The sequence below is a fragment of the Coccinella septempunctata genome, chromosome 5 (genome assembly GCF_907165205.1).
Source record: "Coccinella septempunctata chromosome 5, icCocSept1.1, whole genome shotgun sequence".
NCBI classification, from domain to species: domain Eukaryota; kingdom Metazoa; phylum Arthropoda; class Insecta; order Coleoptera; family Coccinellidae; genus Coccinella; species Coccinella septempunctata.
This window is the reverse complement of record NC_058193.1, coordinates 21,628,051-21,653,182: the sequence shown is the minus strand read 5'-3', so window position 1 is coordinate 21,653,182 and position 25,132 is coordinate 21,628,051. Positions and strand designations below refer to the sequence as shown.

Sequence of the window (25,132 nt, the reverse complement as noted above, 5' to 3'; positions counted from 1 at the left end):
GAGTACTTGTATCGATAGAGCATTTTTCACACAAGTGGGGGCAGTAGTTGAAACTTTTCAGGTTTGGCCAGCTTACCACCCAGTTCATGGTACATGTTCAGAATGCGGCCTGCCTACGTCCATTTTGTGTTCAAAAATCCCCCACTGCCCTAAGGTGCGATCTAATACTTGATAGATGTAGACCATAGTACTTGGCGATAAAATTAACTCTTAACTAGTGTAACATTTGAATTTCTGTAGATGATAAGAGCCTTCAGGTATAATTTTATAGCATCCATTATTGCTTCAAAGCTACGTACATCGAATAGAAAAACGAATCACCTTCACTTTCAAGCAATACTGAAAAAATTCAATTTCCATATTGAGTCTCTCTGATCTAATTCTTACTGAGAGTAGAAACGTTAATAGGCTAGGCTGTGCTGAATACTTGGAGAATAAACTGTAATTTAGTTTTTAGTATAGACGTCTCTAGACAGAGTGCTGAAGAATTCCTTGTATCATTTACTTCGTCCCAGTAAGTCGGAACAGATCAAGAAGTATGAGTAATTATATTTCTAGGACTGCAATTCATACATAACTTTATGTAATTTACCAAACTAGTTATACTATCTAGAAAAATTTTAGTCGCATACTCACCCAAAATGAATCCATTTTTGCCATATCTATTATAGTTTTAAGTAATGTTCTAATTCACAGCTCAATTCGATAGGATGAGTTGATAATATCCATACTTGAATCAATTATGAAATACATTTTAAATATTTACTTATGTAAATCATGGGTATTCACGACTCATTCTTTTCGGTGCTGAAAAGGAGAGAAAAAATTTATATTTTAGTATTGTGTGACGTAGAATAGTCGAATGTTTATGCAGTGATTCAAATTCGAGATAACCTCCTCATTATGGATGCGTGAAATAGTTCAACCTGCATTCTTGGATTTTTTAACAGAATAACGTGTAGTGGGTAGTCCTTATAGAATGAAATTTCATGAATGCTAACATTCATACGAATAGTTGCTGATAGATTGTGTTGTGGATGAATGTTGAAGAGGATATATCATTTTTGAAGAGTACTAATAGCGAATTTTGTTATTTTAGATTTCATGTGGTCCCTTGGGGCTCTTCCTGACGGTAAGTCTTTTTGAAGTATATATATTATTATTCGGTTTCTAGAACAGATGGAATATTTTAATAGTTTGCAATTTTTGTATAATTGGCATTTTCTCACTAACTTATATTATAAATAATGATGAAATTGGCTGCATGTACTTTTTGCTTTTGCTTTTCGAATCACTCTGGATGTGTTCACATCAAATACAAATAGAAAACTGTTTTGTCAACCTAATTTCACTTTCATTCATAATCGTCCTCTATGCAAACTGTACAAGTTATTTCTGGCCAAATCAAATAGTGTTATTCCACAGGCAACAAAAAATTTCCCCAAAATTATCTTCCGTACTAAAAATGATGGTTTTCAAAATTGGTCTTGTTTTGAGTGAAAAATTGTGAGACGTTACAAATTATGTATAAGAATCATGAAATTCACAACAGAGGATAATTGGGTCATACTTCTATAGGTTTTTTTTTGTTGCAAATGGCCTATAAAATCATTCTGACTAATTAGGTCAGTATTAACTTGCACACCCTTTATCTTTTCTTTCAAATTTTCCTGAAGGGCAAAATACCCACATACTCAATAAACTCAATACGTTCGGGGTAATTTTAAAGGTAAAAACCTATTTTGTTTTTCAAAAAAGGCAAAACTGGGTGAACCAAAAATAGCAAAAACAAAATTTGTAAAATGACGTTCAAAAAATCACCTATGAAATAAATCCTATTACTAATCTAGATCATCTATGTTCTGCATTATCTCAAAAACTTTATCATGATATGGGGTTTCGTTTAGAATATTTTGTTTTTTTTTTTTGTTTCTGACATCAGAATATGGCAACTTAGGATATCTTTTTTCTCAACTTCATTTAAACGAACCATTTGTTTGCATGGTGAGTAAAGATTGTTAAAGGTTCAAGGTGATAATTATTATACTAGGCTATCGTCACCATCTTAAAAAGTTTCATGGATGCGATATACTGTATTGAGTATTGTTTTTTTTAACTCATTTCGACTAGCAAAAAATAATTAATGTTCTTTTTACCTGCTGCAGGAACAATAAGTTCCGAAACTGTTGCGAAACTAAATTGAATCCAATAATTTATTCTTGTTTGCCTAAGTACCAATTCCTATTACTCACCAAAAAGAATTCTTGGCAAATGTTCGCAAAATCTAAGGCTATTGATAGTTTCATCAAATTTGATAGAAAACCACCGTTTCAGTAGGAGCTGAGCATTATGTTGAGGCACAGACTATCAACTCAAAATACCATAGCCTACTTGACGGTGATTTATTTTTGATGCCACTTTATTTATTGAAATCCTCTTCTAGGACACACAATTTTTGATATTGCTTGTCAGTTATGTCAACATATCATGACATCTATTGTAAAGGGCTTGGCTCACAGATTTGAGTAACTTTCTGCATTGTATAAAATTTAATTTAGTAACAGTTTAATCAAAATTATTAGCAATGAGCATTTTCTGGATAGACACAAAAATGTACGCTCCTGATGTAATTCCGAGAAAAAAACAATTTCTCCAACTACCGATGGAAACTAATCCACATATTCGCTTTTATTCTCGTTGACGAAATCCATTCAGATACTCTTACTTTGCTTTGGAATGACATGACTAACCGAAACTATAAAATTTCGACAACGTGTCGAACCTTTTATGCCGATATATATCAAATTGAAATCGTTTCGACGATTATTCGGTATTTCAGTACATTTTTTTGCATTTTAACATTGATTTATATACACGATACTACATGCTACGATAACCTATTACGAAAACTACGTAAATAATAAACGGAAATGTTCGAATTTTTATTTCGTTCAAATGATATCGGTATTTCGGTTTACGAGCGAACGGCACGTTATACCATGTATTTTTTACGATCCGTAGTGTTTAACGGCCTACCCTGTTACCATCTATATTCCTCTCGCATATGCGAAAATTTTTGGAGCTATTTCCAGGGAAAAACTTTTGAATTGGAATGTTTCAATAAAATAAATATTTCAAATGAATAGTCGAACCGTCATCCGACAATTTATTATTTTTATGAGGGAGGGTTTTGAAAACCTTGTAATAAATTTTCTGCTGTTCATTGAACAATGTTTTTTGAAATTATTTATCGTAACTTCAACTGCAGAATTTGTTAACATATTTTGTTTATAAATTTTTTATTTCTAAATTGTTGTATATTCAATGATACTGTTTGTTTCGTATACGATGAGATGAAAAAATTGTCAGGAGCAGAAAATAAAATAAATAGCACAACTAATATTTGGCATATACATTTTCGTGCATAGTAAAAAATACAAATAGTGAGTTCAACGTTAATAATAGTTTGCACAAAATCCTTGTTGGTAGCTATTCAGGTGTAAATTTAAGATTTTCGAAATTGGGTTTCAATAAATATTTTCCTGGCGGATTCGGTTATGTTATACAGGCTATTTGTAATTTGATACGAAAAATTTTATAGGCTGATGTTTGAGGCAAAATTTAGGGTGGGTTTTTTATATAACTTCTCGTTCAAAATCCCTTACTCTCCAAGGTTTAACCCATTGAGGTTAGGGTAGAATAATCGACTTATTCGAAATCATGTAATTTATTTTTGTGTTATTTACTGAAAAAATAAAACTGAATGTCATTATGAAGTAGCCTGCTTGATGACTCCAAATCATCGTCTAACAAACTGCGTTTCTTGATAGAGAGACACTAAATATAATTTTATTTTGTGGGATCAATGGAATAATTTCACGAAAAGAGTCAAGCAGTCAAGACAGAAAAGTTTAAGATATTTTTAAAATATGAAAATATTTTACAGGCGCATTAAAAAGTTCTGATGCTATATAGTAGAGGGGTTGCTTTTTCATCCCTCTTATGATGACATTTTTTGGTTATGAAAACGATAGAAAACTGTCATTTTGCCAGCATTGTTCATTTGTTAATCTCCGTTCTTCCAAATATTCGTTTCGCGGAGATTTTCTTAAAAATAGGATCGATTATTCTGTCCTGAATTCAAAGGAATGTAGGGAATGGAGATATTAGAAAAAATTGTCGATTATTCTGTCCTGAATTCAAATGGGCTGTAGGGAAAGGAGTTTTTAACAGAGTATATAACAGGTCCCTCAATTTAAGATGAAAAATCACTATTCAAAATTTCTCGCAACAATTTAGAAACACCCTATATAATCACAAAATAAAGAACAAACTACTCAACCTAGAGAAGATGTGCAGAATTTCAACGACTTTGTTGATGCCATCCAAATTCGATTATATTTTTCGTACAAATCACTTTTTATTATAGGAAAAGCTAAAGAAATTTGAATATGACAATTGAAAAAATATCATTGGTTAATTGCTTAATTATCGACTTGATAAGAACTTAACATACACAAATATTTTATATAAATTACACTTCCTCAACATCCAAGCTGTAATACAGAAGATATACCTTCGAATTTAGTGAAATCCTGAAATTGAAGATTAAGCTTCTTTGGAACAACACAATTGCAGCTATTTGTAGTACCCTGAAGGGTATTTTGTAATAATTTTTGAGAAGAAAATACATTTGGCAATTCTCAATGGCTGCAATATTTTTTAGATTCAATTGTTTTGCGTCTTTTGTCATGAATCATCTTCCTAACGTGTCATTCATTCTTTGAACAATTTGGATTCGTTGTATTTTCAAAAATAGTAGCAAATTTTACACAAATGTTCAATAAATTGAGATTTCATAATCAAGTACCTACTTAAATACATTTCTTAGTGAACAACCCTCTCAGTTAAAGGACCATTGGTTCATTGAGGTATAATTTATTTTTGGAAAAACAATTTAATGACCTTCTAATTCTTATTTCTGTTTCAGGTTTCCCTGCGGCCGCTTACGCGGCCTACGCCGCTGGTCGAGGTTATTCGGGCTACCCTAGTTTCGGACTTCCATACCCAACAGGTAATGCTTTGGCCAGTTTGCACCATCATCACCACCACCACCCGCTCCCTCTGCTATCATACCCCCTAGAGCACCATCTAGGGGTGTATGGAAGCACAGCTGCGGCGACTAGCTTGCATGCCATGCCCCTGTGAACTACCCCCACATATCATCACGTTCATGTATTTGAACAAATCGCAAAATAAAATTGTTGAATTAACAGCTCGGAGTTTGTACGCTTTCGTTGGGAAGTGTTATCTTCTTTTTTTTTTGTAATCGCACTGAGAATTGGATATTTTGAAACAGGAATTATCAGATGTGTAATTCTACAATCACAGGAAGAATTTAACATGAAGAAATATCTCTGGGAATAAATATTCGTAAAATATTTCGATGATTATTGGCTTTTAAAGATTGTCTTTATTTATTTCGGAAATCGTTGTTAACAACTATGAGCGGAGTTCATTGCTCTCTATATCATGTTTCTTCTTCCTGGATAATATACAGGGGGTGTCACTGGATACCTTGTTCAACATGAATCATCAACAGTTCATTCAACTTAAATTTCAAATGAGCTTGACCTAATTGTGAGGTGCACAGATGAAGAATATTTCCAGTTGCTCTTATTTTGACATTTCATTGGAACGCCCAAGATTTTCAGATTCTTCATTTCATTTCGAGATGATTGATTATCGATTATTCAATATACTTGCAGTCGAAATCTGTGACATATGTGACCATTTTAAAATCAATTGAAATTGAGTGACATAAGCTGGAATTCTTTGAAATACTTTAGATCAAATAACTTGATTTCAAACTTGAAAGATTAAATGCCAGTTTTTTTATTCGTGTTAGTTGTCCATCACTTTCTACAACAGTTTTAGTGACGACACCAGAAATTTAACTTTCGAAATAATGGCTCTAACCAACAGATTCATTATTATGTGTTAATGTGGTGTCAATCCATATCTCAAAGAAAAAAAACACATAGGATGCAAATTCGGTAGTACAACCCAGTGACGTTTTGGCGTGATATTTAAAACGCCAATCGAACTTATAGCATTTTTTGTACAGCTGAAGTTCAATGAGTTATTCCAGATATTAGCTCTAGAATAGACGTGAAATACCAAAGTAATAAATTTCTACATTCGCATAAAGTCAAATATCTCCTGAATTCGGACAGAAATTAATGGATCAATAAGCTGGTGTTTCAATAAAATGACATCTCGTATAATTAGGAGTATTTTACCTCGGTGCATGCTCATTGGGGAAAAAGATCTTCTGAAATATTATTTTTTGAATGAATTAGGAAAGGTTTGTGAAAGAATCTACAGTACCCTGTATATATCGAGTTCATTGGATATTATGTGTTCCGCTTTGATTGGAAGGACAATTGTTGGCACAGCACAAAGTGATTTATTTTGCTAGATTAGATTTCCAGTTTCTTCCCTGCAGTGATGGTGAAAAATAATGTCGACGAATCCATAGGTTTGTCAAGATTCTCTAATTATATCTATAGAGCTAGCCTCATTCAACTCGTTTTGAGAGAAACTCAGTTACTTAGTATACGAAATGAGAATATCAAGAACAGAGTGCAGGGGAATAGATAATTTAGAAGTTTCATCATTGTTCAACTAACTTCCGTTCATGCCGTATAGAGATATCTTCGAGTATAGATTAGGTTAGGTGTTCACTTTGATATACGTATAACCGATAGGTGTAGAATTAGATTAGGAGGTAAAAACTAATCTTTAGGTCATGTTAGGGTATATAATTGTATCTAGTCAAGAACCTTCCTTCAGGCTATAGTTTGTGTTAGCTCCGGTTTACAATCTTCCTGTGTCCATCCAATTGCGTTTCTGATTTGAATGATTCGAATGCAAGAAGTTACCGTGATTGATTTTGAATTTCGAAAACTTATCGATAGATATGAACGCACAAGGAAGGGGAGTATATTATTTCTTGAAGCTAAATGTTTCACAGATATCAGTTCTTATATTATATCCCTTCAACCGTTTTTTTATAATTATTGAATAAGGGATGCTTCAAACTTTTTGCATTCGAACAATTTTCTCATGGAATATATTGTTGTTATTGTTGAACCGTTATTTTTATATCTCCATGAAAAAAGAATTTATACAGTCTGTTGTCATATGAGCTTGTTCGATGTACATTATATACTTTTTTAAACGATACGTTCAGCACCTCGTTGCCTCGAATCCTTCAACTTACGTCTAAAAAAAAGAGAGCCCGTCCCTCGTTCCATCCAGGGCCAAGGTTGCTCTTTGTAAACGAAACTTATGAACAGCACAACGAAGCAGAATGAGTATCCTAGTGCAGAATGCGGAAATCTACAATGGTTCTTGAGTTGAGCTCGGTGTTCTTCAAGGTCCCATTCGTGTTACCGTCGAGTTCACAGGCGCATGTCATGTTGGCAGACCCGGTTGATGAGTGGAGTGCTATTAGGTTATGTCCGAACTAGGTGATCCCATTCGCGGCAATATTACTCCTTTGAAGTTCAGTTTTTCCTCGAGGAGGAGATTGCCAAGGGGAATGGAGGTGGATCTTTTGTCCTCTGGTCATTCATCTGGATCCTTTGAGATTGACTGCAAGTCCGTTTGTGTATAGAATGTGCGGTATTTCGGCTCCTTTGTCCAGAGGAGACTGGATAACGTAATGCGGAAATCGATGCTTATCTAGCCGTTCCGAAATGGCACGTTATCAATTCCGTCGATTCGGGATAAATCAAGCGTATGACAGTCAACCAATCGCGATATAATATTTGATATAGACATTAACCATAGGACAGAGCATGGCGAAATTGATTGCCGAGCGGGCCACGGAGGACACAGGATCCATCGATATTCAATTTGGCATATTCTTCCTTCGTTATCTCTCTCTATCTCATTTACTTATTGTATACATCTGCAAGCATTCGACTGTTGTCGCTTGGCGTTACGACAATCCACAGAGGCCTCTGTGGACGATAGATCTGTCAAGTGTGGCAGAGTCTAATTGAGATCGAGTTCGGTTATGCAAACACGATTCGCATCTCCTGGAGACGACACCGTCCCGGTTGAATCCTGCGGGACAGTGATCGTTCACAGGCCTTTGTACGGGTGTCTGTGTGCCTCTGGTGGAATTCTACCGTTTTCCCGTCATTAATGATGACGAGGGGGCCTTGGAATGCTTCCAGCACGCTGTATGGGTGAACGTTTTGGTCAATCTAAATGCTCGAGGATGACAGATACGGTTCACTTCGTCTTGTTCCAAGCGGGATATTGAAAGTTGATTCCATCGAGTCATTTCTTGATCCATGGAGCTTATTAATATCATCAAGCTGTTGATCTGTTTCGTCAATGGTTTGCCCTTAGTCATCTATATTTTATGTTCTACAATTGCCACTTACAAATATCTTACTCTTATCGATTAGAAAATTGGGAATTAATGGCAGCCTTGAAATTCTACACCTTATGGTGTTCAAGGAAGATGATATATGATAGTATGAATTATTTATTCTACGCCTGAAGAAGTTTGATCTTTATACAAATGAAGCAAGACCTGTGTGGTTTGATATTGTCATTAGTTTCCAACAAAATATTGTCCTCGTCCAGCAGGTCCATGCAAACTTCTGGAAATGTTAAAATTCTTTCATTGATTTCCTCACACTGCAATTTTCTATTTCTGCTTGGAATAAACATTGATTTCACTATACCATCACATCCTAGAGCATTTGATAATCAACGTCCACCCACTCATGAGAATACCACAAACATAACTATATATTTATAATATTGATAATTTTAAGGACGATTGAATGAATGTTGTACATATTTTTAAGTATTCGATGTTATGATGAGACTGTTGCTTGTTGCGTCATATCGCAACTGATGATTTTGAGGCCATATTATGATGGAAAATAAACGAATGTATAATCCGAGATATGAGTTGCAGTTTCAATGACTAATTTGAATTTGATTAATCGAATTCCTGGTTGGCTTGGACGATGAAGACCGTACAGTAATTCCATTTCAATAAATTGCATTATTCTTTTGAATATTTGGTATTTATAGAAGCAGAGATTCAAAACCTTCCTTAGGTTTTGTTAGGTTATTTTCACTTGAGTCTTTGATGTGATATTGTTATTTATGTTATTGTTGGCCAATTCTAGAGTCGACTTAACAAGAAATCACTCTAATTCCTTATGAATTGTTCAGTGTACATGATTGTTCGGAATGAGGGAACATGTTCGTTGGATTTGTCATATTTAAATCTTCTTCTTCCCCTGTCCAAAAGGACTTTGTCCTTCATTATGTGCCTTCTACTGTTTATTGATTTGACCCCTTTCACATCGAGTTCCAGTTTTCTTTTCATCGTTTTGGTGAGAGGCCTTAGTCTGCGTATACTGGGGTTTATAATAAATTATATAACAGCGTTTTCTTTTTCAAAACCACTTCAATATAGCCGAAACAACATTGTTGTTTGAACTTCTTTCATTTGCAAAACGATCCAAATTCTCACATTCATCTCAGGGCAAAAAATCTTATTCAGTTTCACGAACCGAAAGCCAATATTGCATATCTTTCCAGAGTTTCAAATTCAGAATATAAATCCCAAATAATAGATTTCGCAAAGGTCTTTAACGACAGTCACTGAAATAACCTTTAATTCAGCCAAAATATCAGCTTAAATTGGCAGTGGCAAAGTAGCCACTCATTGTTCAAGCTAATATCTTCTTAGTCTACTTTGTTTGGTCGAGGACGTGTTTTAATTCAGAGTATAAATCCCAAATTATAGATTTCGTCTATAACGACAGCCACTAAAATAATATTTGATTATCTAAAATCTGCTTGAATTGGCAGAGGCAAAGTTGCCACTCCTTGGTCAAGCCTATACTTCTTAGTCTACTGCGTTTGGTCGAAGACTTGTTTTATTACCCTCTTGGACCATTAGCATCAGCATCCGAAGGTCAATTTGAGTATGGTTTTGCGAGTGTTTTTACATAGTGATCGAAAATATGTAATTGAATCATCATTTCGACCAAAAATCCTTGCCTTAGGTAGATAATTCAACTCATAGTTCCGTCTTCATCGTTCAAGTCATTCCATCTCCGTTTCTCACCGAACTGTATGCGAATCCACACCTGTTTCAGCCGATTACGCTTTCAAGAACTGCGCCCTGTGCTTCTCAACTAATAACTTACCCTGCCATTCGTGTAAGGTGATAGAGGGCCATCAGAACCTTAGCAGCTGTACTCTTGGGATATTAAATTTTAAATCGGTCGTAATTGTAATGCATTCCACCCTTTGTTATATTTAATTATTCGTCGTTTTCCCGGTACAGGTTGAGGCGATGCTCGGCAAAAAATGCCGAATTCTTGGATATAATTATAAACTTCTCACTTAAGACGAGCGTAGGAGCCTTTTCATCTGATTGTTAGAATGTATTTACAAGATTAATTAAGGAACTCGCGTTCAAGCTTCTTCGAGTTCGCAGGATCATTCCATCCTGGTTGCTCGACGGAAATTGACGCAGTCTTCTGGACCCTTTTCCTTATTTCGCCCTTTCTCAGACTTAAAAATTTCTGCTGACTTGTAACTCTCCTGTTTTGCATTTGCAATAGGCAGGAACAGACTGACAGAAAACATTTCTAACGAGTTTGCGGTGAAACAGAAATGGAATAATGAATTCAACACATGAATTACTTTGCAGGTACTATTACTTTTGGCACTAATCGTGGAATTTTGAGCCCTAAATACTCCTAAATTTTGGGTTGGACTTATTAATTACACAGTCGTAAAGTACGATGCAAGTACGAGGATATATTGAAAAATTCTTAGCCTACTATAGAACCAAACAAAATTTCAATGTCAAAATATTTTTTACTCAACCTATTCTCCTCTTAATTGGATATATTTATTACAGCAAACCTGAAACGTCTCTAGACCTTTCAAAAAAATGTTTCTTCCTGCTCTGCAAACCAGACCTCCACAGCTTTTATAACCTCCTCGTTGGAAGAAAATTTGCGACCTGCAGGGGCGTTGTCCAAACACCTTTGCATAGCTTTCCGCGTCTTTTCTCTTCAATTTATCCCGTAGAGTAGTCAGTAATGTCGAATAGTAATCTCCGGTTATTGTTCTACCCTCATCTAAAAAATTAATCATGACGACTCCATGGCAATCCCAAAAAACTGAAGCAAGAACTTTTCCAGCACATTTTTGGACACGAAACTTCTTAGGTCTTGGAAAACCAGAGTCTCGCCATTCTATCGATTGTTGCTTCTTTTCTGGATCGTAGAAATGTACCCAAGTCTCATCCATAGTAACAATTCGGTTCCGTGAGTTTACATCGTTTTCAAATCGAGCACAGATCGAACGCGATGCTTCTACCCTTGCACGATTCTGGTCAACATTCAAACATTTGGGGATCCATTTTGCAGCAATTTTTCTCATGTCCAAATGGACGTGAACTATATGATGAACGCGTTCGTCTGAAATATCCAAAGTGCTCCAGATATCCGTTTTAGCCCAATTCGACGGTCTGATAAAATCATGTCATGAACTACATCAATATTTTCGGGGACTGACACAGAAATTGGCCTTCCCGATCGGTCATTATCTTCAGTGGAAGAAAATTCATCTCTTTTGAAGCTTGCAGTCCAATTTTTCACGGTCGCATTCGAAGGAAATTGATCACCAAGGGTATTAAGCATATCTTCGTAAATCTGCTTACCTCTTAACCCTTTTAAAGGCAGGTACTTGATGATGGCTTGATACTCCAATTTCTCGGTTTTTACAATTTCGGTGCATCTTCTTTCTTTCAATTTATTGCGTAACTCTGGTTTACTTTATTGATCTCAAACTTCACACTGACACTTATAATCAGTTATTGTTGGTTGCTGTGGTAACGCAATATTTTTTTTATGCATGGAACTGGTCTAGGCTAACTAGATATCAATACATCCTCATACTTGTGCAAAATTTTGTGGGTATCGTATCACCAGAAGAATAAAAAACTTCTTTTAGAAATGTTCGTTATTCTATATGCCATTTTTCATATTCTGCTTAAATTTCCACCTGTAGACAGTCGGTAAAATATGTTATCTGAAAATTAAGCCTACGTGATAACAACATAGGCGACCAAAATTAAGACTTATAGATCTAAAATGGCACTGTTTTGACAAAAAACATAATCATCACATCACATCCAGCCGGTGGCAGAAATTGCGGTTGGACTGTATTGTGTGACGGGAGCTAGTTTTACATCTGACACAGCACTGCTTGTGGTGATGCCAAAGAATATCAATCAGAGGATTCACCTAGCCATTTTTGCCAGTTTAGTTTCAGCACCCTTCGAACCATTCGACCCTCTTTGTGTAGGTTTACTTCTCAAATAAAATGGACAAAACGTCACCATAGATCAAGTCACTAAAAATAGCATTCTTTAGGGTACCTACCTGTGGACTGAACCTAAGAGTCTATACGCCCCTTGGGTGATGAACTTATTCATCTTACAGTCAGATACACTAGATATTTACACTTTTGCTCAAGATTGTCTCAATATGAACCTTAAGGGGGCGCACACAACGGATGACATGTTGAGGGCCTTGGAATCAAAGAGTGTTTTTTTTTTCGTTCATGTGGACCTCTGACCTCCTAATTCCCCGGATCTTTATGAGCAATGCGCTCCAAATTTTCGAGGCACTCGCACCATTTTGTATCCAAATTTTCCTAGCGTTGAAGATTTCCATTCGGGCTCATGACATTCTGGGTAAAACACCAAATGAAACCCTCCTCCATTTACGCGTGAATAAATCGCTGAAAAACGTTTCGCAGTTCCCTCTCACCCCACCCACCTAATGAGACGTCCCCTGCCGATCGAACAATAAAATAAGCAATTAATTTCAGGATTTGTTCGTAGCCTGCATTCCAACCGCTCATTATTCATGTTTCAGTAGTAATACCACATTGTCCTTCGCCAATTGAGACGATCAATTTAGCCCGTTTAGCCACTTTAATTTCTCCAGCCATTCATTAGGGCCATAATGGCGCTCGAAGCGTGGGCCAGGACCCTTTCCGACCGCGGACGCCGATTCTTGAAATAATTGACACTCAAAATTCCTCATATCTCGAACGGGGCTGAGGCCGCAAATGAATAACTCTTGACGGCGCTGCTGTAGATCCTCCCCGGTAAATCGGGAAATGGTTAGCCGAGATGAGATTTAACAACTCAACTTTCAGCTATTTGGGTCAGTGGAGAGCAAGTTTAATCGTTGTCAAGAAAGCTTGACGTAAAATTTAAGTTAGGAAAAATGGGATATTCATTGCATCGTAGCATAAACAATAGAACCACATCAGAAATCTTGGAAAAAAATCTGTTATCCATCCAGCTAAATCTTCGAAGGCCTGGAAATTTTTTAAATTGATTCTGAATAAATCGTTTTTTGTTTGCTAATCTATTTTTAGCTCATTTTGCAATTAAAAGCCTGGACGGCTTCATTAGTGTTTGTCATCCACATTCCTTCGAACGTCCATTTTTATCGATCAAACATGATTGGACAAAGAAATGTTTTAACCTCCTATATCTTTTGTGCGCTTGTTCCTAGGAATGAGGGCTTCATGACTTTGCCCAAATGTCTGCAATATTCGAATAGTATACTTTTGCGTTGGACTGATGAAGAATTAGTGACCCAAATCGATTTTGTGCATCCGGCCATGAACACTCTAATGATGGATTCATAAACTCAACTTAACACAGATGAAAAACTCAACTAAACTTAAATGAAGAATTGAAAATCAACAACTAACAATGAATAAAAGAGGCATTGAGGGATCTAAGTATTGTGACTTAGACTTTCTTTTGTTGAACATGCACAACAAGGGAAATATACCTACTAATAGAACTAAATTGAATCAATTACTTTCAACGCAAATAATAATTGGACAGGGTGACCCAAATTCGATGCTGACTGAAAGCATCTTGAGGACTACAAGACATTTTCAAGGATCCCCGATCCCCTTTTTCGAAATGATAAGATATCAAAAAATAGATCTTAAAAAAGCGCTGCTTTTAGAATCTTTTAAAGCGACCGCTCGTTCAGGTACCATCTGCAGGCCCTGCTCCGCCTGCTCCACCATTTGTTCACTTGACTAATTTCAGTTGGAACATTATTCAGACAATAATAAAAATTAGATTTGCCTCTTATATAATTTTTTTCACTAATATTCATGATGTTGATGATGATATTTTTTGAGATGACAATAAAGACCAACTGGCAATGTGCGAAGGTTCTATAAATTTATGACTATTATTTATTTATTTTTTTAAACGTTATACCTAAAGATAAATTATTTTATTATTTATTATTTTCTATTTTTTTTGTTATCATATGTATTGCTTTGTTAATGTGCTGAAGTTTCATATACAATATTTTTATATATGTCCTGGTATTTTATTGTTTAGCCAGTTGTTGTTGATTCTGGCCCGATTTCTGAATCTGTTTAATTGTTTTTATGTATCATTTATTGTAGAGCCCTGATGATGATTTAAAGTGAATTGAAACGCCGGCATTTCGTCCAACTGAGTCTCTGCAATCCAGACCAAAAAGAGCCCTGTCATTACTAAGTCACTCCGAAAAAAAAATCTGCCGACCATCAATAAATGTTCACGGGCCATCACTGTATCCTTGAAGATTTTTTCTCAAAGTCTTGTAGCTCTCGAGATGCTCTCGATGAGCATCGAATTTGGGACACCCTGAACAAAAACTGGAAATTCTCCGACTGAATAGTCGGAAAACCTGGCGAATGCCAGGTGATATTAAAATTGCACGAACTTTGAAAGAGTCATTTTAGAGTCAAATAGGTTGTAGTAGGAGGTTGTACTATGTTTCAACTTGACATATTTTCGAAAATGCAACAGCTGCTCTCAGACGGATTTTTCATTTCATGGCCGTTTGCATCAACTTGTTAAAATTATTAAAGAAGGTTTTCTGATTTCTATGACAGTTACAATAGAAGTCACAGATATGAGTAAACCTTAAGGTTAAGCCTGCCTTGAATTCGTAAGTGCAATCGAGCATCAATCACAGATGCGTGATTTAAATTCATCTAGGCAGGGGTTGATTTTTTGTATTAATCCATTTAAAACTAAATCGGCTGTCAAAGAGCTAGGATAATTCACAGAGTTCGAAATGAAAACATCTATTTTTGAATCTAGGAACAGACAGCAACGTCACCTGGCCGACTGAGGTGCATACGGAGTATTCGAAAATTCGTCCAACATTTCCAAATTGAACCGAAATAGCCTAAATAATAAAACGTTGAAAATACGAACCGAATAACCGAAAGTCAAGTTTATGTGGAAACCCCGAACGTGAATAAATGAGGATGATGAATTAACAAAAAAGAGGATGCCCGACGTGCGTGCTTATTATTTATGTCCGCGGACTAGAAACCACGACGTCGACCCCTAGAGCGCCGTCGCCGTTGGCGGTGAGCGCCGCGACGCACAGAAATCCGAATGCAAATCTCCTTCGTAATAAGATAGTGGTGTGGGTCTGACAATCAATAAGGACTGCTATCCCCGGCTGAAATATGGATGACATGCAGAAGGGCACGATTTTCCTACGTGGGGGGCCAGCCTCGCTTACATAAGAATTCTTTTAGGGGTACGGGAGCCCCGATAAATTTTATTTCCTACCCTTACGTCGAAGATGTCCTTCCAAAAACCAAGATACGAAAAATAATTGTTATCTGAAATGGACAGATGCAAACATTTGAAAGAAGAGTTGAAAAGTATATTTACTTAATACAATTGTAGATAAATTACTAATTAGTGACAAAATCATAATCGCCACCAAAGTCAGTACAAAGAAATAATATCGCACAATTCCATGTAGATTGCAAATACCATTTTTTGTATCCTGTTCCTGTTAACTCTTCTACATATACCCAACAGACAAAAATGTTTACATAAGTGTTCGAACTGTTAAATTGGATTTCAAATCTAAAGAATAGTTCTCGGTTCAACGGTTTTAGAATATCCTCAGACTTATCTGATTATAATTTCAAACTTCAAAAACATTAAGCAATAAATGAAAATTAAGTGTACAGGACCAACAAAATTCGAGATTGACTGGTAGCTCTGTAACCGTAAGAGTTAGGAGAAAATGGAGGGTACTTTTTCGATCTCGATTTTCTAAAGAAGGACAGTGTTCAAAATCGCATCCCTTTTTCTTTTTTTTTTTGTTATCAACTTGTAAAGGGAAACTAATTTTTCGGCTCTTTGAATTGGTGTCTCTATTTCAAGAAGTGTCAGTAATATCGAAGTAAAAATGTAACATTCAATTTTTTATGTACAAGAATTTTTTCGTCCGCCACTTCAGTGATGTAATAATAACTTTCATTTTTAAAATACACCTTTATTTTTTCACATACTCCGGTCCCAAATTTTTTTCTTTTTCAGAATATAAAATATGCGTCGTGTTTTTAATTGTTTTTCCAATAAAAAAACTCAAAAACAAGTTCGGTTCGGTCGAATTGGCAGGTTATTTTCATTGATAATATAGGATAATGCGTATAGAAATTTATTCTTCTACGATGTGACAGGTTGTCAGACTTTGAAGATCACTTTCATTCCGATTATTTAAATTCTGAACAATTTTCCAATATGGAATGCATCACTTATATTATTATTAAATATTTTACTAACTGAATTCGAATGAATATATTCCGAAATCCTTTTAACTGGTAGATAATCTATTTACTAATACCTTCCCAAATGAAGACTGTGCTAGTACAGGTAAATATAAATTAGGCGTTGAATTTCATTTCTGTATATACTATGTTAAGAAAATGGAATGTTCTACCTTCTGGTAAAAAGAAGTAAATGGAATTCTCCTGAAAAAAACAGCGAAATTAATAATGCCTACAAAAAGTTTTCCAACTTATACCTGAACCGACAGACACAGAGAGAAGCACAGGGTTTTTATTCATCAAATCTATGAAAATATTATACATTAAAATTAAATCTCGTTGTACGGCCTAGGTTTGGGTTCTGCATATTAATTCTAGAATTAAAACGTCCATGTGACGAAGTAATACACCTGAGGTGTTGAACAGTGTGTGAACTACCGAAGCAGGCGACATGTTGGAATTTGTCTACACTAACGACGGGCGAGTAAACTAATAATAATAATAGTGCTGATAGAAAGTCATGTGATTTATTAATTTATCGTGACTATAGACCAGATCAGATTCGATGTTTAACCATAGAAGTAGAATAGCTTGGTGTTAAAAAGAATGTCTGACGTAATCCAGAGAACATAACTGGGTTCGTTTGATATTTCAAAATACATCAAGGTTGTAGAATTAACAACATTTATTATAAATGTGAGTGTAGTATAGGCTAAATAGTCTATAAATCTTTTTATAAATTTGCTATATACTCTTTATGAACCGTTTATTGATGATAAAAATAGTATAGCAATATGGGTAGAGCTAGAATATAGTAAATATAGATGTAGAGAGAAAGACAATATCAGAGGCGCTATTTATGATTATTATAACTAGAACAAACTTATAGAGAAATAACAATTACTTATAACCAGTGTGTGTCAGTGTGTAGCCCGTTTGTTATTATCTGAAATTTCAATTAAATTAAAATGTTACTCAATTAAAAATAAGTATTAGTATTCTCACATTGCACCACTTCGTTTCGGAAACTTTCAGTGTCCAATTAACTTGTAAAATCGTCTTCAAGTCATTCATTGCAAAGTAGATATAGTACAGATAATAACAAATGTGTAGAGAGATAAATTCGTAGTCAAGTTTAGAACTTAGACTGCAGTTTTGTATTCCCATTTTCCCACACAAACACGAACAAAATACACTTCTTTCCAAGTTTCTTTTTTTCGGTATAGATTCGAGATGTTCTTCAATTTCTTTTCTTTTCGTTTGATTACTCACATTTCAAATTTTTAGTTTTCGGATTCATCATTTCAGATTTCAAATTGAAATCTTATCACGTTAGTTAACACAGACGTTTCTTAGAACGTTTATTTCTACAGGTGACTATATCTGCCAAAGAATTTGACGTGAAGGTTGAAAGGAGAATATGTTGCCGTTCAAAATTATCGTACTCATGATCCTTAATCGTGAGGGACAGTTTTGTTCCATTGTAGATATTTTTATTTCCAGTTTTTTTTGGTAGGAATTTATATGATTATTGATATTTTTTTAATATTTTGTAATAAATGAAATTTCAATTGAATATATAGATAACAAGGTACATATGCAGAAGTTGATTTGGTGCCTGCACATTCTGTATAGGAATGGAGAAACTCTGAGTCTCTATTTTTAATTTTTTCTTCATAGTTTGTAAAAATTGAGAAAGGACAGAACGAAGATGACTGAGTGATGAATATTGGAAAGGGAACTAGCTTCTAACAAGACAATCAATGATTTCTGCACAAAATATGTAGATTTACACAAACACTCAACAATTTTATGGAATCTATTGTGTTAGACCTGTTAGTCTTAGTATAGTTTAGAGCAGAACCAGTCTTCTTCTTTCGAGCTTTTATCTAGTACCTCAGTACCTCCCTAGATCTATATTTCGCGTTGAAACATATTTCTGCTGATTCTCATCCTTCATGTCAACTTCTTCTAGAACTTCACAAAAAATAAAGTCGCCCTAAGTACATAAAATGAAAGATGTTGAAATTTGGTATATTCACACCAACCTCAATGAACACAGTTCAATTCCCCACACTATCCCATATTATTTTGTTGTTATATTCACTCCTGCATCAGCTTATATCTAATATTTTGTGTGTTTTCAGTGGACATAACAAATGGACAATTGACACCTAACAATAACACACCGCTGTTGACCCAGGCGCTGTCAGGTAATTACAACTAATGTTCTGCATGTTTATTTTGTTCTGTAACTAGCATATCGTTTAAGGGATATTCTGATCAAAGGCTCTGTGTTATGAGAAATTAAATGTAAACTACATCAGAACATTATCGTACTGTTGAATAGATTCTGACTGGTCCGATTAAACTGGTCGATGAAGGTGGTTAGACAACTAAAACCGATGTGGAAACAATTGAATTTATCAAAGTTTTATCATTATCATCAATACAACTTTGACCTACCTAAATGTTCAAAGTGTCTTTAGTAGAGTTTAGTTTCCAGTTAGTTGCATTCAGTTAAGATTTAGTAACCAGAACAGTGGATCGAGTCATAAGTGAATATGTGAATTCTGATGTTGACGAGCGTGTCCAATTTTTGCGTGGAACAAAACTTGAATGGTTTCATAAATTCACACTGACATGTAAAACTGAAATTTTTATCGATCTATCGGAACGAAATGGAAGTCCGTACAAATATTTGCGAAAAACTGGGGGACGCAAACAAAAAATCAGTTTTTTCATCCATCATATTCGGCCTGATACGTGTGTTCAGTTCTGATTCATCTGGCACTCTCTGAAGTATTTTCCATATAGATAAGCTCTCCCGATTTCCATCGACCGTTCATGCCTTTCAATATCAAATTTGCAATTCTTGTTCGAGCATTCTCATATTGCTTTTCACTTTTTGCTTTACCGAAAACAACGAGCACTGAAGAGAAATTTGTTCGTTTTACTTCCATCTTCAAATTTTCATCTCTGATGGAAAAGGAACTTCCTAAAACGAAGATCGACTTGTTGATCAACACTTTCTATACTACAAAATGTTCACAATTGAAATAATGATTGAAATAATATACAGGATGTTCGAACACAAAGATAAGAACCAAAGATGATTTTTTTAAATGAAACACCCTGTATTTGGCCTCCAAAATGGAATGGCAAGCTCAAATTATGATTAGTTTCTTTTGATCACTTTATAGAAGCTTTTTAGAAGCTTCATTACTTCATTGGCTTCATTGGCGAAAAATTGAAAATAAGCAGTTTTTAAATAGCAATTCATGAAGAATCCAGTTACGCCATCGATACAGACAGTAAGTATTATTTCGAATAAATAAATTGGCTGCACCTATAAAAAAAAAATTCAACTCTGGAATATACAGTGTAATCATAATTAATTCTCAAACATCAACTACAAATAATGGTCAAAAACTTTCTTATCTCAAATGACACACCCGGTATTTCTTTTTTTCGTTGAACATAAAAATTAATTCCGAAGTATTTTTGAGGTTTTCCTACACCTAAACCTGATAGTTTCTAAGCAATTTTGAATTTTTTATTCGTCTGTGGTGGGCCACCCGGTATATAGGTATATCTCAGATATCAGGAGATGAATTCAGAATATCCTGAATATCATTGTAGTTTTACATATATCCCTAGATACTTATTAGAAAGTAAGTACCTACCGGGAATTGAAAATAAGAAAAATAGTCCCGAATTAAATTTTTAAGGATGCATATTCAGGGTGTTCTACAAGCTCTATGACAAACTTTGACATAAGGTAGCTGTGCGTCTTTCGAACATTTTATTTTATGAACGAGGTCCGATTCGTTTTCGTTTAGGAGTTACAAGTATTTGAAAAAAAATTTTTTTTCATGTTTTGATTAAGTAGGCCGACAGAAAATATCGATTTTTTAATTATTCATTTGACACTTGTTTCACCAAAGATGGTATCAGCAATAACCATAGCGAACATGTATGGGCACTGCAGAATTCATATACCAGTGTAAACGTTTGGGGTGGGATTTTTGAAAATGATTTGATGCCAGTACACGTTATAAATGATCGTTTGAATGCAGATTTGTATGAAAATTTTTTTAAGCACAACTTTTTTGATTTGATGACTTAGAGCTCAACATTATTTGAAATATGTAATATGTGGTATCAGACGATGGTGCACTACCACATAGAGGGAGCCAAGTAGTGAGTTGGTTGAATAAATGGATAGGTCAACGAGGACCAATATAATGGCCATCGCGTTCGCCTGATTTAAATCCCTTAGATTTTTATTTATGGGTTCTTAAGAAGCAGCTTGTTTTTCATGTTGAAATCCAAGTAACGGCATCTTTAGTTCGTCAATGTGAACCTTGCATCCAAGCCGAAGGTCGACATTTTGAAAATTTTATTGTAGCAAAATTTCCATTTATTATTATGATTTAAACATAAAAATATGATTTTTCAAATGTTTGTATCTTCTAAACAGAAACGAATCGGATATATGTTCTTTTCGTCATAGAGCTTGTAGAACATCCTTGTGTTATGTCATTTCCAAACTCTTGTGACTCTAATACAATATAATCTCAGTTCTGTCTCAGTGCCATTTGGAGAATTTTGTGCGTTCACATGAAAATACGCCCATACTGTGATACCTTTAATTTTCTGGCCGTTTTCTTATGAAAAGGACAAATATTCTTCGTTATTCTACTAATGGTATCTCTTAATGATCTAGGTCAGTAACGAAACCTCTCAATACAGAGTATAATAATTGGCCATGAATAATCAGTTGCTATTTGAAAAACGAATTGTATAGCTACTTCCGGTATAGCCGAAAGTGACAAAATATGAAAATATTTTAGATTTTCTCGACATACTGAATGGCACACTGAAAATGAACTTCATTTTGTTGGGTTGTTTCTCTTATCATTTTCGGTTGAGGTTGTTGAGAACGAATAACCCCGTATACTCACGCGAAGTTTGGGCGTCGTCTATCAAGTATGTTTTTCGATTTCGATTATTGAATATCGAACTAAGATAGCCCTGTCAATTGTCGAATCATAAGTGAATGGTGGCCCATACCGTTTGGACAATAAAATTTCTTATCTAGCTGGAATCGAACTCCAGACATCGCGATCCCAAGCCACACTCTAAACCGCTGAACTATTTATAGACTTACTACTTAATACTTAATTATTTATCGAATAGAATCGATGTTTTTTGTAATTATCGCTTTCGACTTAGGAATTCAGAAAGAATCATTTTAGGAAAACAAGCACATTTCAAATACATAATTGAACCACCGCTTTGCGTTATGCAGAGAAATAAAACTTGACAACAAATAATCGGTTGATTTCTCAAAATATTCGATACGGTTCAAGCAACTCATAAAATCAAAAAAATTTAGTTTTCCAACACTCAGTGAACTTTGTGATTGTGTAACTAACAGACTGTTAGGTAAATTTGCACACGTTAATATAACATCAACTGGATTTTAATTGTACCACAAAATTTTTTGTGAAAATATTACCAGATTAACAGATAAAAAAATACTACCTGCGTAACAACCATCAAATTTTTTTTTTACCAAAGCAGTGAAAAATTTGACTATTGTTGTCAAGAAAGTATTATATAATTTCGGTTTCTTAGTGTGAAATAAAATTCAAATTTTTCTATACAAAGAATTCACTTCAATTGGTAAAATATCTTCCATTCTGTTGGGTCTTTTTTATTATCTTTCTCTTAACTTCACGATCCTGCACTCATAGAATTTCTGGTAGTTTTCGGCAAAAAACCCAACCAAGCCTTCGTTATTACTGAGATTTTTACCACCTGCAAGAAGTTTTGTAAATATCGCAATGAGTTATAATAATCTGACGGTGCAATGTCAGGATTGTATGAGAAATGCACAACTCCCAATCAGGCTCTGATAGTTTCATAATAGATGCTAAAGATATAATATGTGACGTTGTATTATCGTGGTAGAACATGATTTCTCTGCGATTTGCCAATTCTGGCTCTTTTTCTTTTAGTGCTTTCCCCCATTTCACAAGTAAAAATCCGAGTTGATCTTTCAGTTGTTTGAAACCAGCGTAAATACACAAAATTTCAGCTCTTTTTTTGATTCAACTCGGTTTTTGTTATGGTTTTGAGCTGGTTTATCATGCTGGACCATGATATTTTTCGATTAACGTCCTTGTATACGATCCATTCTTCATCTCTAGTGATAATTCGGTAAACAAAGTGTCGATGCGTATTACAAATATTGATTTGCTGTGTCAGGTGAATTTCTTCAAATTCTTGCGGAACCCAAATATCGAGATTCTCAGCAAGTCCAAGACATCTCATATGATTATAAATTATTGCGTGTGATACATTTATCTATTTCGTAATCTCTCGCGCAGTTATATGACGATTCGATTCAATTATGGCTTTCACTAATCAACCTCAAAAGATCGACCATCTCGACCAGATACTATAGAAACTTGACGATTCCATCGAAAAAACAAATAAAATTATTCTTCACGAATAACCAGAGAGTTAATTTTCGGTTAAACATACGAGCGAAATGTTTTTATGATATTTCAATCCGCGAGGGAGCCTTGATCGAGTATCCTAGTAGATTTTCTTCCACCTTCACCTTCTCTAAGGCAGACTCGGTCGGCTCCAGAACGTTTGTTACCTGTCGTAGGGTCTTCGGGGGCGAGCTGGTCTCAACCTTCTGCAGCCGACCAGTCGGCAGGGGCACCGGCACCACCACAACCACACTTCTCCGTTTCCTTTGCAGTGATGAACAACTACCAGGCTGCCGCAGCAGCTGCTGCGCAAGGTTTCGGGCCTCCGGCTTCACCGCATGCGGCCAGCACGCGAGGCGGATTCCCAGCAGCCAACTCGCCTGGACCGACCATCGACATGTACAACAGCAGTGCAGGAGACAGTGTGGGCTATGTGCAGGCCACTAGTCCACAGCCATCAAGCTTTCCTGCCATCGCTGTTAGCCGAGCTCCTCTCAATTATAATCCAGTAAGTTTCTTACATTTTGAATATCATTTAGTTTCGCTGGCTGGTATCAGTTGACGTTCATTGTGTTCACAAAAACACGTTATGTCTTCAGATTTTACCGAAAAATTTTTTTCTTCGGACTCTGTCACAAAGATTGTGCAAATTGATGTGAATACTGATGATTCGTCATTTCTTATTGTAAACTGTTGTTTTATTACTGTTTCATCAGTAAGTGATACATATTATACGATTTTCACAAAATGAGTTTTCCAACATTTTCTGAAACTTTTTAGGGTTTTCACTCCCATGATAGAAATGAACTAAAAATTTTTTTTATCATATTAACAACAAAGAACCTACAATAAAATTCACAATGGAATTAGAGCAGAATAATAAAATTTCATTCTTAGATGTTTTCATAAGAAAGTTTTCAAATTATTTTGAAACGAGCGAATACCGAAAAAAGGAACATACGAATAGATATTTAAATTTTTATTCCAATCACCAAGTAAGTGTAAAAAGAGGTATTATTAAAACATTTTATGAAAGAGTTAATTTGATTTCATCTACACCCGAAATCAGAAATCTAATATCTTAGGGATAATCAATACCCGACAGATTTTATTGAAAAAGCAATATTAAATTCAAAAAGGAAAAGGTCTAACCAAAATCATAATAATGATCAGGAACAACCAACAAACCGTCAAAAACAAGCAAATTTATTGAATGTAATTCCTTATGTTTATGGCCTTTCAGAAAAAATAAGAAGAATTGGTTCCAAATTCAACATAAGAACTGTTTTTAAAACACAAAATGATTTGAGATCTATACTAACAAAAACTAAAACAAGAAATTGTATTTACAACATTCCCTGTATTTGTGGTAAAACTTATACAGGTAAAACGTCTAGACCACCAGAAATAAGAGAACGCGAACAAAAAAATAATATTGAAAATAGAAAAATTAATAGATCACAGATCGCAGATCATGTTTGTTCTAATACAGTAGACCACATGATGGATTGAAATAACACTAAAATTTTAATGACAGAACCGGATCATTATAAACGAAAGATTAAAGAGTCCACGTGTATTTTGTTGGATCAAAATAATAATTTGGCCAATTGTTCGGTAGGAATAGGTTATATTTGGATTAATTTACTGAAGAAGGAACTATTATCCGGTAATTTCAAAATTAAATGAATCAACGTTTCTATGCAGTCTTTATTTCTATGTATCAACAATTAATGTCAAATAAATAAAAGCTACAATTCAAAAGATTTTAAGAAACTGACCTTCGTCTGATGAAGGAGTCTGATATAGACTCCGAAACGTTACTATATATAATTATAATTTCAAAGTTCCTTTTTCAGTTCATTGTCTGGCAACAA

General features: G+C 34.9%; 1 protein-coding gene across 3 annotated transcripts in view; it reads left to right on the top strand.

Moving 5' to 3' along the window:
• LOC123313385 (RNA-binding protein Musashi homolog Rbp6) overlaps window positions 1-25,132 on the top strand; it is a 1,061,117-nt gene that overhangs the window by 1,029,952 nt on the left and 6,033 nt on the right. For 2 of the 3 annotated variants that reach the window (XM_044898252.1, XM_044898251.1), the window contains 4 exons: window positions 1,100-1,132; window positions 4,991-5,074; window positions 18,894-18,959; window positions 23,432-23,763. In XM_044898252.1, coding sequence (XP_044754187.1) covers window positions 1,100-1,132; window positions 4,991-5,074; window positions 18,894-18,959; window positions 23,432-23,763 — 515 coding nt within the window. The remainder of the gene's footprint in view (window positions 1-1,099; window positions 1,133-4,990; window positions 5,075-18,893; window positions 18,960-23,431; window positions 23,764-25,132) is intronic. The other variant, XM_044898254.1, reaches the window with a different exon arrangement.